General features: G+C 52.9%; 1 protein-coding gene across 1 annotated transcript; it reads right to left on the bottom strand.

Moving 5' to 3' along the window:
• Positions 1 to 324: 324 nt before the first annotated feature.
• Positions 325 to 14,866, bottom strand: LOC149861923 (uncharacterized). Its single transcript, XM_090054598.1, has 8 exons — positions 14,725 to 14,866; positions 14,438 to 14,623; positions 13,785 to 13,995; positions 13,037 to 13,132; positions 12,381 to 12,532; positions 9,111 to 9,237; positions 6,140 to 6,256; positions 325 to 5,177 (listed from the first exon to the last, which is right to left on the bottom strand). The coding sequence occupies exons 2-8, from the start codon at positions 14,531 to 14,533 to the stop codon at positions 2,683 to 2,685; spliced, it is 3,294 nt and encodes a 1,097-aa protein (XP_089910724.1). The 5' UTR covers positions 14,534 to 14,623; positions 14,725 to 14,866; the 3' UTR covers positions 325 to 2,682.
• Positions 14,867 to 15,484: the final 618 nt, after the last annotated feature.

Consider the following 15,484-nt stretch of genomic DNA (forward strand, 5'->3'; position numbering starts at 1 on the left):
AGGTTTGCAAGTGCAACTCCTGTCCACGCAGCCCAGAAGGCTGTGGCTTGGTCTCAGGATAGATGCTTGCTGGGTTGGAAACACCACTGAGGGGGTGGCAGATACCAGATCCTGGAGCCCTCCAGCAAGCTGCGACACCTGGGATTCATAGATGCCTGGAGCCGGAAGGGACCTGGTGGATCATTGGGTCCAACCCTCTGCTCCAGGCAGGAAAGAGCGCTGGGGTTACGTAACCCCAGCCAGATTTCTTGAGGAAATCCAGGGATGTAGGTCATAGCCATGCTGGTCTAAGGACACAGGCAGACAAGGCTCTTTAGTTAACTCTGATCTCTTTTATTAAACCAACTCAGTACTGGTACTGGTAGTTTGGATTTGCTATCCGAATGCAGTCTGAAGGCTTAGGAAGAGCAGTTCATTGATAACACCTTTGGCTGTTTCCACCTGAGGTGTCCTGTCTCCTGAGCCCTAGGACTGAATCCTGCCAGGATTTACATCTGGGCAGAGATACCTTGGAGTTTGTGACGGGAATGAATTGTCCACAATTAAACACCCTTCACACTGGCCAAGGAAGGAGCAAGGAAACCTACAGAGAATATTTTAGGGTCAGAAAGGAGTCTGGAAGGCACAGCACAGAGCAGAAAAGCAGCAGAGACATCCCTGCAAGCAGAGACAAGTCCCATCAACACAGGGAAGGAGGGCAGAGTTTTCCCTCATCCCTGCATCACTCCTCTTACCCATGCATCATCTCCCTGAGCCCTGCAGCCCCAGCACCCTCCTGCTCTCTCCCTCCCCAGGAGCTGGCAAGACAGAAAGGCCCCAGCCCCTGTGCCCCAAACAGCAGTGCCAGAGCCACCAAGTGTGATCATCTCCCCAGCGATGGCAGTGCACAGAGCAGTCACTTCCCCAGGGCCAGAGGCAGCAACACCAGGCCTTTCAGCAGCCTCGTGCCCCTCCACAGCCCCTAGGGCAAAGGCTTTGCTCCCCACTGCTGTCTCTGGTCATGGATAGGGCCTGCTCTGAAATCTGCTCCTGCTCCTGTCCCTGGGGAGCTGAGTCCTGTAGTTGCCTCTGGTGCAAAAGCTGTGCTTTATTGGTTGCAGTCTGACCTCTGCAATCCCAGCACCCAGGCTGGGGTCTCTGGATCATGCTCCTCCTGCTTGCTGCCCAGGCTGATAGCAGCCCCAGGCACCTCACTGGTAAGCCCCCGAGCTGCCTCTTTGAACACACTCCCCGGGTTTCTGCATGTGGGAGCGGCTCAGGAGCTGCGTGGGAGGGGGAAGGTCTCCCTTCCTGTGCTGCTTCCTCCCTGGAATTAGCAGTCGTGGGGCTGGCAACTCTTTGCCTCGGAGGTTGCAGGGGTCTCTAGGGCAGCAAGCAGCAGGAGGCGTGTCCCCACAACAATCAGGGAGGCCTTAGTACTCATGGCGAGAGATTATAACATGCTGCATTTCCCACCCTCCCACAGGAGACAGCTGGCGCCTCCTTCACTCATTCCACCCAGGAAAGAGGCTCCACTGCCCCCCCAGCCAGATGTTTCTTCAAAAGGGCAGGGTCCTTGCTGCACAGCAAGATGTGGGAGTGAGGCCTTGAGTGTGATGAACTCCTGCTCCCACAGCTTAGCAACAATACCTGGATTACAGTGAATCCTCTGGGAGGGGAAGAGGTGGGAAGGCACAGAGCGATCTGCCCTGGAAAGGGGTCTGTTCCTGCTGCACAGCTCTGGAGAGGACACAGAGACCAGCCACAGGGATAGCACATTCAGTTTTGGGGCTTTAATAGAGAATACACTATAGAAAATGCAATGAAGGGGAAGAGGGCAGGGGAGCAGCAGGCAGCCAGCAGCGCAGTTTTGGAGAGGCTGCAAAGCAAAACTGGGCTCAAGGTTTAAGCAACAGCTGCTTGCAGACACCCAATGGGCATGTGCCAACCAAGGGGACGGCCAATGTGGTGGAGAAGAAAGGTGAGGTCAGGGAATGGTTCTCCAGCCATAAATGTTCTCCTTCCTACATCTTAAGATCCTTGAACAGGAGTGAGGATGAAGCTGGGAGGTGGCCAACGCTGTCCCTGGGTGTCATTTGGAGCCAGGTGTCTTGCAGAGGGCACCCTATTATGAAGGTCCTTGTTCGCTTCCAGGAAGAACTTTTCAGCTGTTGGAGAAGGATGGAGAGTGCACAGACTCCAAGGCTGATGCAAAGATTGTCTCCTCACTGCCTCCCCCAGCATTTGGACTGGCCTCTGCCCGAGGTGTTTCCTCTTAGCACCTCCCTTGGATCAAACCTTGGGGACAAGCCTCTGTGTCCTTTGGGTTCTCCTGCACCATATTCGGGCCAAAGCCTGGGTGATTTCTTTCTCCAGTCCACCAGCATGAGTCTACTTTCCTGAATGCAGCCACTGGTGGGTGCTGAGCAGATAGGCACCCCAAACCCTTCCTGAATTGCTGACAATTATGGATACTCCCAGGTGTGGATGTGCTGGCGCCAGGCCAGGCTGGAGCAGTGGATGAAGCTTTCCCCAAGCTCAGACCACTGATGTGGCTTCTCTTCCATGTGGATGTCCCAGTGCCGGGCTAGGTGGGAAGTTTTGGTGAAGCTCTTCCCACACAGAGCACTGGTGTAGCTTCTCCACTGTGCAGAAGAGCTGGTGCTGTGCCAAGTAGGAAGAGCAGGTGAAGCTTTTCCCACACTAAGAGAACTGATGGGACATCTCCCCTTGGTGGATTCGCTGGTGCTGGGCCAGGTGGGAGGATCGGGTAAAGCTTTTTCCACACACAGAGCACTGATATGGCTTCTCCCCTGTGTGGATGCGCTGGTGCTGGGCCAGGCTGGAGGACTGGGAGAAGCTCTTCCCACATTCGGGGCACTGATGCGGCCTCTCTCCTGTGTGGATGCGCTGGTGCTGGGTCAGGTTGGAGGAGTAGGCGAAGCTTTTCCCACACTCTGAGCACCGATGCGGTTTCTCCCCAGTGTGGATACGCTGGTGCTCAGCCAGGTTGGAGGAGTTGGTAAAGCTTTTCCCGCACTCAGGGCAGTGATATGGTTTCTCCCCCGTGTGCACGCGCTGGTGCTGCACCAAGCTAGAGGAGCTGGTGAAGCTTTTCCCACACTCAGAGCACTGATGTGGCTTCTCCCCGGTGTGGATGCGTTGGTGCTGGGCCAGGCTGGAGGACTGGGTGAAGCTCTTCCCACACACAGAGCACTGATGCGGCCTCTCTCCTGTGTGGATGACCTGGTGCTGGCCCAGTTGGGAAGAGCAAGTGAAGCCCTTCCCACACACCGAGCACTGATACGGCTTCTCCCCAGTGTGGATGCGCTGGTGCCGAACCAAGGTGGAGGACTGGGTAAAGCTCTTCCCACACACGAAGCACCGATGCGGCTTCTCCCCGGTGTGGATGCGCTGGTGCTGGACCAGGTTGAAGGAGTTGGTGAAGCTCTTCCCACACTCAGAGCATTGATGCGGCTTCTCCCCAATGTGGATGAGCTGGTGCCTGCTCAGAGTGGAGGTCTGGGTGAAGCTCTTCCCACATTCAGAGCAGTGATGTGGCCTCTCCCCGGTGTGGATGAGCTGGTGCTTTGCCAGGTGGGACGGGCGGGTGAAGCTTTTCCCACACTCCAAGCACTGATGTGGTTTCTCCCATATGTGGATGTGCTGGTGCCGGGCCAGGTGGGAGGATTTGGTGAAGCTCTTCCCACACACAGAGCATGGATGTATCCTCTCCATTGTGTGGATGAGCTGGTGCTGGGCCAGGTAGGAAGAGCGGGCAAAGCTTTTCCCACACCGAGGGCACTGATACGGCTTCTCCCCAGTGTGGATGCGCTGGTGCTGGGCCAGGTTTGAAGACTGGGTGAAGCTCTTCCCACACAGAGAGCACTGATGTGGCTTCTCCCCGGTGTGGATGCGCTGGTGCTGGGCCAGGCTGGTGGACCACATAAAACTTTTCCCGCACTGCGTACACTGATATGGCTTCTCTCCCGTGTGAATGCGCTTGTGCTCGGTCAGGTGCGAGGACCGGGTGAACCTTTTCCCACAATCTGGACACTGATATGGCTTGTCCCCTACATGGATGTGCCGGTGCCGGACCAAGTAATAAGACTGGGAGAAGCTCTTCCCACATTCGGGGCACTGATGCGGCCTCTCTCCTGTGTGGATGCGCTGGTGCTGCGCCAGGTGGGAAGCGCAGGTGAAGCTTTTCCCACACTCCAAGCACTGATGTGGCTTCTCTCCTGTGTGGATGTGCTGGTGTTTGGCCAGGATGGTAAAGCTCTTACCACACGCAGAGAGACGATACGGCTCCTCCCTTGTATGCACGAGCATGTGCCTGGCCAGGCTGGAGGGCTGCCTGAAGCTCTTCCCACACTTGGTGCAGTGGTGTGGCTGCTCCCTGCTTTGCACACACTGGTGCTGGGAGAGGCCTCGCCAGCACATGAAGGTCTTCCTGCACTCAGTGCAGCGGTGCGTCTTCCTCCCCAGGTGGGAGCTCCGGTGCTGCGCCAGGAAGGAGAAGCGGGTAAAGGTCTTCCCGCACGTGACACAGCAGTACTGACGCCTCTCTCTGTGCCTGTGCTGGTTGTGGAGCAGGTCCGAGGGGAACACGAAGCTCTTCGCACCTTTAGTGAGGCGGTGGGGGAGCACTTTAGAGTGGATCTTGTGGTGAGCAGCCAGGGTCAGGAGGCAGGCGAAGCTCTTCCCAGACTTGGAGCATACATAGGGCTTCACCCCAGCATGCCTTATCTTATGCAGAGCTAGGAGTGAAGGGCAGATAAAGCGTTTCCTGCACTCAGGGCAGGGCCGGGCTCTCCCCCTGGGCTTGGTGGTGAGCTCCTGCTCCCTTCTCAGGCCCTCACCACTGGCTTGGTTTGGATGCAGTCTCTCTCTCCACTGAAACTTTGCCTTGTGGTTCTTCAGACCTCTCAGCTCCACAAATTGTTCCCTGAACCCAGGACCTTTTCCGTTTTCTGTCCCGTCTCCACTCTCAAGCCCTACTGGAGACGGTACCTGATTCAGTGCTACATCCTCCTTCTGCTTCTGGGGCCTCCCCTGACTCCTGGCCCATTGGTCCTGCTCAGGTCTGAGCAAGTCCAGCTCATCCAAACACCCTGGGGAAGCCTGTCCTGGCTCCAGGTTTGCCAGCCCTTCCTCAGGACCCTGCTCCTCAGCTCTGCTAGGCAGACAGGCACCTCCTGCATGGGGAAGAGAAACTCTAGATTAGTCTCTGCCCTGCTATTCCTTCTGCTCAGGGGGTAGTTGCAGCAGGACTGGATGTGGCCACCTGTGTTTCCTTAAGAAAACAAGGTCTTCCTTGCAAACCCCAAGCAATGTGTGCAAGGGAGGGGCAGGTCCCTGGTTGCCTACTCAATGGATTTCAGAACCAGATTCTCAGGCTTTCTGGCCCAGCCATCAGGCCCATCACCTCAGACCCTGCTGGAACACATGCATCTGAACAGTACAGGAACAGTGTCATGCTTAAATGGGCTGAGGATAAGAGCTGAAGGATATGCTTAAAGTCAGCGTGAGGCTCTCTAGGGGTTGCTATATCCCACAGCATGAGCGAGTCCATGGGGAAACGAAGCCAAGCACTCTAACTGAATGGGCTCCCATGCTCCAGAAGCCAAAGTGCATGTGTGAGCCTGCTCTCTGCTGCTCACCCTTGATCTCTGGCAGCCTTGAGAGCAGCATCTGTGCACAAGGGTCAGCAGCCTCATGGTGGGTTTCTGGGGCTTGCCATCAGTCATGGGTATATTGGGAGCTCTGCCTTACATTGCACCAGCTGCTTCTGTGGCAAGCAAGCATTTCCAAGGGAAACCAGATCCATGCCTAAAATTTGAGGCAGCAAACTCAGTTTTCCTTCAACAGGCGTAATTGAGGGGAGAAGAAAAGAACAGCTGCTTGACTCCATAGCTTTGAATAGGTCCCTTCCAGCCCTAATGTCTACGAATTTCAGGGTGTGGGAATAACACCTGCTAGGACAAATTACAAGATAAGCTATCTTCATACATTCATAGACATAGGGTCGGAAGGGACCTCAGTAGGTCATTGAGTCCGACCCCCTACCTGGGCAGGAAAGAGCATGGGGGTGAGATAAGGCCAGGTCAGCCTGAGGCAGGTCCCCTGTCTGTCTGGGGAGGGGACTGCCACAGCTCACCTGGCAGCAGCTCCTCCGACTCTGAGATTTCCCCATGGTCCTCGTCATCACAGGCCCAGAGCTCCACCTCTCCTCGCTGGATGCGGCAGATTAAGTCAGGTGTGGGACCTCGATATCCTGTTTGGGGCAGCCATTAACAAGTGTTCATGACTGGGGACTGGATGGAAAATAACAAACCGGAATTTGGGGACTGGATCCCTTCAACTGAGGGATACTAGTAGAACCCTGAAGGATGAGGGAGGATGGATATTTAGGATGAAAGATGGCACTACAGGGAAAAGCCTTCAATAAATGATAATCCTCATCACCCAGGTAGTGGAGGAACACTCACAGGAAACAAAGCAGAAACCACTCAGATGTATAAAAAGGGTAGGAAACTTGCAGAGTCACGAGGGCCAGGGGTGATGATGCAGTGATCCCTGGAGGTACTAGAAAGCAGAAAAGCTTTTGCTGTTTTCAACGTACCAAAATTAGGAGATATCAGACACACTTAGGGATGGATAACATATATAACTGCAGGTGAAGAAGTGGAAATGAGTTTATCCTCAGTGAAGATTTAAAGTGAGGACCTGTGGCACCGAAAAGAATCCATGACAGATTGCTCACAAGGAACTGTTTTTTCCCCGGGACAGAGGGTAATTATCATGAAGACGGCACAGGAGAAGATGATTTTATAACAACTGTAGATGCAACTAAAGCTAATACCCCATCCAATGAGAGGATGATCCCAGGGCAGGCATGGGTGCACAGGTTATCAGATACAACAGGATTTAGGATAAAGTTCATGGGGCTCATTAAGATGGACAGAAGAAGAAAAAAAGGGAGACACGTTTTATAGCACATGAAATCCCATAATGTGGAAATGATCTACAGTTTCCCAAAACAAGGACAATCCTTGAATCACAGCTCCCTCCACCATATCTAAAATAGAGGGCTATTTCAGGCAAATACACTGCACCAGGACTAGAAATAGAGATATTACCATAGTGAAAGTAGGATATGAACACCTAGTGGCTCAGCACAGCATGCTACCTGATGGCTTTGGGCTACTCTCTAAATATAACAAAGGGAAAACTGGGGGAGACGTGACATGGTACACATTAGCTTGTAGGGAATGCCTGACCTATATAGCAAAGTAAACCAACAGTCTTCCTATAATAATAAAGACCTTCATTAGGATATACGTTGGGATACTGGGAAGGAGTTTGCACTTTTAGCTGTTGAAGCAGCATTAGGTGAAACCCAGCCACATAAGCAAAACCAAGGTGGCAAAACTTATGGAGGAATATATAGTTTTCATGATGTACCATAGGAAAGAAAAGTCCTTGAAAAAGTGGCAAAACTGGATTTGACCAAGATTGACACAACAAAGACGAGACCTGTATAAGGGGAGCAGTTAGAGAAGCAGCACTGAATTACTTGCATAAGAAACTGAACCACAGAGTGGAGGAGCAACGGTTGCTGAGCTGGCTAAAATCCCCCATGCATGAACAAATGACTTGAATTCTGACCTAACGGGCCGTTAGCACTAGGAGAGAGGATTAACACATGGTCTCCAACAGGCTTTTCATGCCCGACAGGCATATTTTGAGAATATAGTAAACGGAGAATTACCCACAGAACATTTACATCTACTGACACTGGACGTATCTTCACGTACAAATGCTGCGAAATGGGTTTTCTCTGCAGCAATGTACTGTGGAGTAAATCCACTTTGGGCAGGCGTCTACATGCATACTCATATGGAAGGAAATTTGCTGCCAATGGCTGTGGCTCGGAAAGGGCAGCTCTGCCCCATGCAGCAGCCAGGGGAAGCTTCAGGCTCTCCCTGGGTGGTAGCTCAGGGGCTGGCAGGGAGCATGGAGCCAGGAGAAAGCCATCTCCCTACTGGAGCTAAGAGATTGCTCCCTGCCCTCAGGAGCTCTCTGCTGCAAGGGCAGGGCAATGGCAGAGCCTGGGCTTGGACAATGGTCCCCTGTCACGGTAGCAAAGACCTCCCACCCTGGCTGCACAGTGGGAAAGAGTTGAGGGAGAGGGGCTGGTTTATAACCCCAACCCCTTGCCCAGATCCGCTGGTGGGGCAGCTAGCAGGGAGCCACAGCTCTTTCCAAGCCCCGTGCCTCGATCACCTCTGGGCTGGCAAAGCGCTGGGGGCCGGGAACTGCCCCAGACAGGGACATTTCCCAACCAGCCTTGGGATGTGCAGGGAAGTCTGCACATGCAGCCCAAAGCTGGCTGGGATCTGCCTGAACTGGATCAGTTCTTAGTGAGCTCTGGGCTGCACATGAAGGCTTCCCCCCCCTCAGCCTGGGGCTGGCCTGGAAATAGCCCAGTCTGGGACTGGTCCCAGCCAGCCATGTCCAGGCTGGGTGGGGACCTCTATCCATACAGGGAGCCCCTGGCACCCGCTCTGTAATCAGAGTGAGCGCTGGGAGATTACTCTCTGATCCTGGGCCTGGCTTTGCAAATCCGTGCCATAGCAGCATAGGCTGATAAGACTTCCATTAACTTCTGCCTGGTAAGAACCAAAGGAGGAGAAGCTGGATTCGGTTCTACCTAAATCCTCTATGCTTGGATCCTTAAATACAGTTGGACAGGATGCACTAAGCCAAAGAGGGAGGAAATCAGAATAATTCCACAAGAAAAAGCTGGTAGTGGATTTGTACGCACAATGAATTGGAAATGATGCGAGTATGCTGAGAAGGCCAAGGAAGATCATGCTGCCAAGAAGCTGCTGGATATGGAAGCACCAGGAGTTAGAAGAATGGAGAAGACTCAAGGGAAGGCAGCTGAATCAAATGAAGGAGGATATACAAATATGAAATGTAAGGGAGGCCTGATCAGTGACAGCAGCGGGGAGGAGGAAGATTTAAACCGCCAGTCACAAGTTCATGAGATTTGAAAAACACGGAGAAGACAGTACACTTCAGAGTTCACATGGCAGTAGGGATAAGCAAGAACCAGAGCTTACCCAGGGAAACGAGGGCTTGGTAATTCCTCAGCATCTGGTCCCGATAAAGCCCCTTGTCTTCATCATCCAGCAGCTCCCACTCCTTCCGCGTGAAATGAAGAGCCACATCCTCAAAGGCATCCCAGAGCTGCGGACACAAGCGTTGCAGCATCACTATCTCCTGTTCCAGCTGCTTCCAGGCCCCACAGCCCTATCTGGATTTACTTTAGGTTTCAAAGTTTTGCAAGCTTAATCTTGACAGGTAGGGGTACAAAATTCCCTATTACTCCGCTGTTATGTGATGTGGATATAGCTTTGTGGACATAGGAGTTAAAGTTTCTGCCTCAGCCCATCTTATCCAGGGAGACGGTGCAGCTAATCTTACTTGGCATAGGGACCAGCTTCCTTATTAGTTCAGATACAAGGACTCCCAATACATATGTACAAATGCATATAGCCTTCACAACATGACAATATTTTAAAGACAGACCAGAAAGTCTGGTTCCTCCACACCTGTCTCTCATCCACTTCATTTACCTAAGGTGCATCAATACCACCTTCACCCTATGGACAGACAGCAAGGAACCTCTAGAGAAATTTCAACAGGATTTTAACAACTTCTACCTCTCCCTCAAATCAACACTGGAATATTGCATCCAGCAAATTCATTTCCTAGACACCATGCTGAAGGTTTGCAAGGGCTACATTGGCACATTATATCAGAAACCTATCACCTAGTAAAGCTAGCTTGCATCCTAAGCCCACCACTAGATAAACCGTTCAAACCCCGGCTCTATGCTACAACACCACTTGCTTCAATACCTGCCATCCGCTACAATGTACACCTTAAAGGCCTGCAGCAGAGAATCCTACAATTGGGAAACCATCCTAAAACTCATCGCTATAAGCAAAAAAGCCAGACCTCACTCCCACATCCCGCAATACCAACCTAGGAAGCAAAGACAACAGAGTGCTGCTGCTAGTGTCACCAAAGCCCCCAGCTCAAAACCCTTGGACACATCTGTGGCAGAAAGCCATCTTGGTTTCTCCCCAAAATTTCTGCCCTGTGACAATGTGATTAAGATGGGCCCAGCAGAGGAGTCACACCTCAGCCTGTTTCTTTAGGTAACCTGAGCTGGCTGCAGTCCTGAGGGAGGGGGGAACCTGCTCCCTCTGCCTACGTGACTGGCATCAGCCACCTGGGTGAGGGGCATCTACCTGAGGAGCTGGAATCTGCCCGGCAACTAGTGATGTATTTCAAATTGGTTGGCCAGGTGAACGAGGACCAGGTGAATGAGGTCACAGGGGCTATATAAGTTAGGACTGCCCAGGAGCAGCGGGCAGCAGCCATGTGGGGGACTCAGAGGAGCTTTATCATCTGAAAATGGTTCTCTTCCCCAAAACTCATGAGCAAGGAACTGCCTGCCTCCAGAGGGGAAACTTCACCAGTCTCTGGAAGATGCTTGTGAGTAAGCTACTCCGGATCCGATTAGATATCTAGCTGGCAGTAACTCAGATGCGTGATCAAAAGGCTACCTCAGCCAGACTGTTTGCTCTTTAGGATTTCTAGGATATTGCTCAATCTTGTACCCTATTTTCACCCTACCCCTGTAATCAATAAAGTCTTCCTTTGTGACCGGTGTGGGAGACTTATTGAGGGGTGGGTCTAAATTATGCCTAAGAGAGCCCTTAGGTCTGCGGACTAAGAAAGACTTTCCTTTTTGCCCCAACTTGGGGAAGTGCCCCAAGTGCCTGTACTGGGTTGAGTACCTGTAGGACTTTAGGCCTGTGTTTCCCCAAGGACACAGGGCTGAGAGTGAGTTTCTTCTTGGGGTGGTGGTGGCTACATTACCTCCAGGCTAGCGAGTGTGCTCCAGGAAGGGGGTTGGCGGACATAAGGGGCCGTCAGGGAGGCACTCGGAGCCTGGAGGTGGTTGGGTGCAGTGAGGTGGGCGGCTCAAGGCAGGAGCGCCCCCTACTGGCCCACCACAACATCATTACTGACCTCCATCCCCTCCTGGACAAGGATGGTTGTTTCAGTGCAACCATCGGGAACAAACCAGTCTGGCTAACAGGCAGCCTCCCAAGCTCGAACAGCCTCTCAAACAACAGGCTACCAACTCCCATTCACACCAAGGTACCACACCTTGCAGTGGATCCCAGTGCAAACTGGGCTCCATCCATAATAAACAGGCTTCTGTGTCCACTTTGTGTTTGGGGGTCTTTACTTATTTGCCCCTCTCCCAGCAGTGTCTTGACTCCCCACTCCCAACCCCCCTGTATCTGGTATTCAAAAGACTCTCTTTATTTGATAGTCTGGCTTGTCCATGTCCTTTCATTGCATCTGAGAAATGAGCTTGGCCTTGGAAAAACTTCTGCTGTGCCTCTCAGCTTCACTTAGTTTTTAAAGGTGCAAATCTACCTTGTCCTCTGCCTCACCTCAAACTAACGCAGCCAGGCGCGCTCCTCACTCCTACCAAACTATATGCCCATAAGGCTGCCTGGCCACTGGCTGATCTGGAAAGACCCTGCTGGCATCAGCTGCAGAGACTCTATACACTCCACAGTCTAGGCCAGGCTGGAGGGGACTTGCTGGGTTCAGGTGTACAGACTATTGTGTTGTGCTTCCTGGTGGTGGTGGCGTGGGTGACTGGCGCCTCCTGAGTCTAGCCAAGCTCCCGCAGACAGCGGCAGTGGCGGTGGGGCCAGAGCTGGTGAGCTCTCATGGACTCCCTGTCAGGGGGAGCAGGTGCCCCCCATACCTCTCCCTATGCATTGCCTATGGGTGGCAGGGTGTCACAGTGTACCTAGAGCAGGGCTGGGCAAAATGCAGCCCACATGCCGAGTGTGGCCTGCCAAGCCACTCCATACAGCCCGCAGGACCCCTAAAAAAATTTAGAAAATTGATATTTATCTGCCCCTGGCTGCCTGTCAATGGCTTGCCAAAACTCAGTAAATAGCCCTCTGTCCAAAATTGCCTGCCCCTAACCTAGAGGGCATCATTCTTGGTGTTCAAGTCTTAAAATGTCCTATTTGATTGATCCTTAGACACAGATGAGACAGCACTTTGAGTGCCTTCCAGTCTCAGCAACCCTGGCTATCTGAAATTGGCAGCAAGGTTCTGCTAATCCCAGCTTGGTGTTTGCAGCCCCTGTCACCAGTCAAGCTTCCTCTTGCTGTCACTCTTCGGGTCTCTCCGCTACCCAAAATTCTTCCCTGCAGCCCTGACTCCTCCTCACCTCTGCCACAGTTGCAGTTTCACTCTACAAATGAACCTGATGCTTTGCTTACCTGCTTTGGAGGCATGTCCTGCTCCTTCCTCAGTTGGCCTGGTTGAGGTATCAGGGAATCCATCTCTCCCATTCTCCCTGGGCAAGTCCTCTGCAGCTCCAGGAATACAGGCACCTCCTCAAGAGGTTGTTCATCAGCTCTACTAAAGGTCCCTGTATGTGTGGGTGGGAAAGAGCATGCACAGGTTAGCCTGGTGCTGCTGGCATGGGGAAATCCCTGCTAGTCTCCTGTACTGGCCTGGGACTATGGCAGTTGGAGGCTTCACTGTGTGGAAAAGCAGGGAGAAGGAAAATGTATAGTTCCACAGCTGTTTTAATAGACCTCCATAGGGTCAAAGCTGGACGGGAGATCCAAAACTCTGACCCAGTGCAGGGTGGTGATCCAAACACTATGTCAGAGCCTGCAAGGACATCGCTCCCCAGGACAGAATCCAGGGATGTTGGTACAATGTCACCATGCACACATAAAGGGGGTGGGGGAGAGGAAATGCAAAATCAGTCTGCTACAGGGTACATGAAATGCTTCTGGGGCACTGGGGGAACAAGAAAGGCTGACCAGCTGGAGCACTGAAACTATCAAAATGTTCTGGTGGAGAGATTTCTCCACTGATGAGGATGTTTCCTGCTGCTAGAAAGGGTAAAACCACCACTCCTTACCTGTTCCTGGGGAAGGACTTTGTCCAGGGTAGGAACCTGAGCAGCTCTCGTCAGGTGACCAGTCCCAGGTTTCCTCTGTTTTAGGTGAATCTGCAGCTGCACAGAGGCCTGGGGTTACCATTACATGAAGCAGCTACACGTCAATGGGGAAACCCACTGCCCTGACATGAGCACCAGCTTTTTATTGGGCATGGAGGGCTCAGACAGGCATGGAAAGGGGCTGATTAAAACATTCATAGATAATCAATTAGATAATTATTACCACGGTAGCACTACAAGGCCCAGCCAAGCTAAAGCCCCTTCCTGCTGGGAGGTGCACAAATGTAGTGAGAAAGATCAGAGTGCTGCCCAACCACAGAGATCAGAGTTGGGTCCTACCCCAAGCCCATGCTTATAAATACTGCCGCCTTGTCACAAGCAAAGGCAGCCATTTGAGACTCCCCTCTCGAACGCAGGACAGCCACGCAAGCACCCAGACCCACGCCGTGGCCTGCATCCAGTACCTGACCTGCCACTGGCTCCTTGGACCTGTTTGAGACATAGTACGGTATTGTATGGTACGCACTGCTAGGCGTCCCACCTTAGACCACTTGTCTTGAAGCTAAGATCTCACTGCCTTCCCTGTTTCTTTTTAGTTGTGCCCAAAATTAACTGACCTACACTCAACAGCCACCCTAGTAACATGGTATGTTGTTCTTTGGGTATCAAGCCCATGTTAACCTTATACATGAAACAGGCTGGTAAGCACCTGACTTTTGGTTGGGCAGGGGCTGCTCTTTGGGGACATGAGGTGTCTTGTCCTGAGGTCCTGGGGTTTCCCTCAGTCCTGCCTCCTCTTGATGTCTGTCTGTACAATAGGCCTTCAGCTGCTCCAGCCAGCAATCACCAGGTTCCTGCAATGACACCGTGGGCTGGATCTTGTCTGGGGAAATCTCCTCAACCTTCACACTTGCTGTGATCTGGGAACAAGATAAATATGTCACTGGGGAGCCAGGAACTGGGAGATGGGATGGAAGGGAATGTCCCCCAGACACACAGAGGTGGGGACAGCAGCTGTGATGATCGGGGTGAAATAGCGGGTAGCAAATTAACCATGAAGCGGACCAATTTACTACGCAATAAGCATCTGCATATGTACACGGTGATGCTTACTGTACAGTCAATGGGTTTACTGAGCAGTAAAGTGCCACACGGAGACATGCTCACTAAATTGACTCCAGAGCAAGTTAGAAGAGGAGTAAACTGAGAAAAGGGGTAAGCAGGAGAGGCGTATATCTAGTCTGTGGAAGATCCTGAACCATTAGGAGCGTGAAGGGATGCTGTCTGATTGTCTGTGGCGCTCAGCACCTTGGGGAGGCCCCACCAGTCCCAGCCTGGATGACACCAGGTGACTTTTCCCACCCTGTCTGCTCCAGCCTGGAGACTTCCTGGCTCCTGCTCCCCTGGGGCTGCGAAGGGAAGGCTCGTGGCTACCACAGGCTCCAACTCCGCCAGCATCTTCTCTGCCGGAAGAGATCTCGCCCCAGCCTGGGGCTTGGGTTTCCGCTCTCCCTCTGCTCCCGCACGGCGTCTGCTCTCCCAGGCCACCTGCGGGAAGGACACAGCACAGATCCTGGCTGGTGCCGGGAGACCCAGGCCCCTGCCCCTGGGCAGGTCTGCCCACCCCCACCTTTCCTGCAGGCACCCACCTGGCACTCAGCCGGGGGGCTCCTCCCAGCCTCAAACCCCTGCGGTGCCCCGCAGCCCCCGGCACCCGCAAACCACGCCGGTGCTCTGCACCCAGGTCTGTGCCCTGCACCCCGAGTCGGACCGCCCCGCCACGCCTGCACAGTGACCCCACCTCCTCGCTGCTCCCGCGTGAGCATGCGCAGTGAGTCCTTGCCCGCCCCTCTGCAAAGGCGCATGCGCAGAGCGTGGGCGCTCCCTTCTTTCCGGTCCGGCAGCCCCGGGAGAAGGGACGGAGGGCTCACTGCGCATGCGCCAGTGGCCCAAGGGAGGGGTGGGGAAATGTTCCTTGCGCATGCGCTGTTGGCAGAGAGAGGGGGCGAGGGCCGGGGGGGGCGGTGGTCTCGTGGCACGTGTTGGGGAGGTATCTTTTCTTTTCCTTTCTGCCCCTTTGAACACGTTAGTTGATGGACTGACTTGAAAGGCAGAAAAACGAAAAACGAATGTTTTCCCCCTTTTGAATCAATTATTTAAAGTAAGGAAAAATAATTCTCCTTCCCCCCATTCTTATTGTTGGTGATTGAGTCGTTATTTGAAAGGGGTGAAATGCTGGTCTTCCCTTTTCTCTAATAATTATTCTTAGAAAGTAAGAAAATGATTTTTTTCCTTCTCTCCTTTTCTAATCCATTGTTTAATTCATCATTTTCCTCCTGGTTTTCAAATCATCTATCCTGCTTTCCCACTGTAGTGAATTCACTCCTGTGCAGTGGGGGGCAGAGCCTG

The sequence above is a fragment of the Crocodylus siamensis genome, chromosome 6, assembly GCF_052110815.1.
Source record: "Crocodylus siamensis isolate JL-2025a chromosome 6, ASM5211081v1, whole genome shotgun sequence".
NCBI lineage: Eukaryota > Metazoa > Chordata > Crocodylia > Crocodylidae > Crocodylus > Crocodylus siamensis.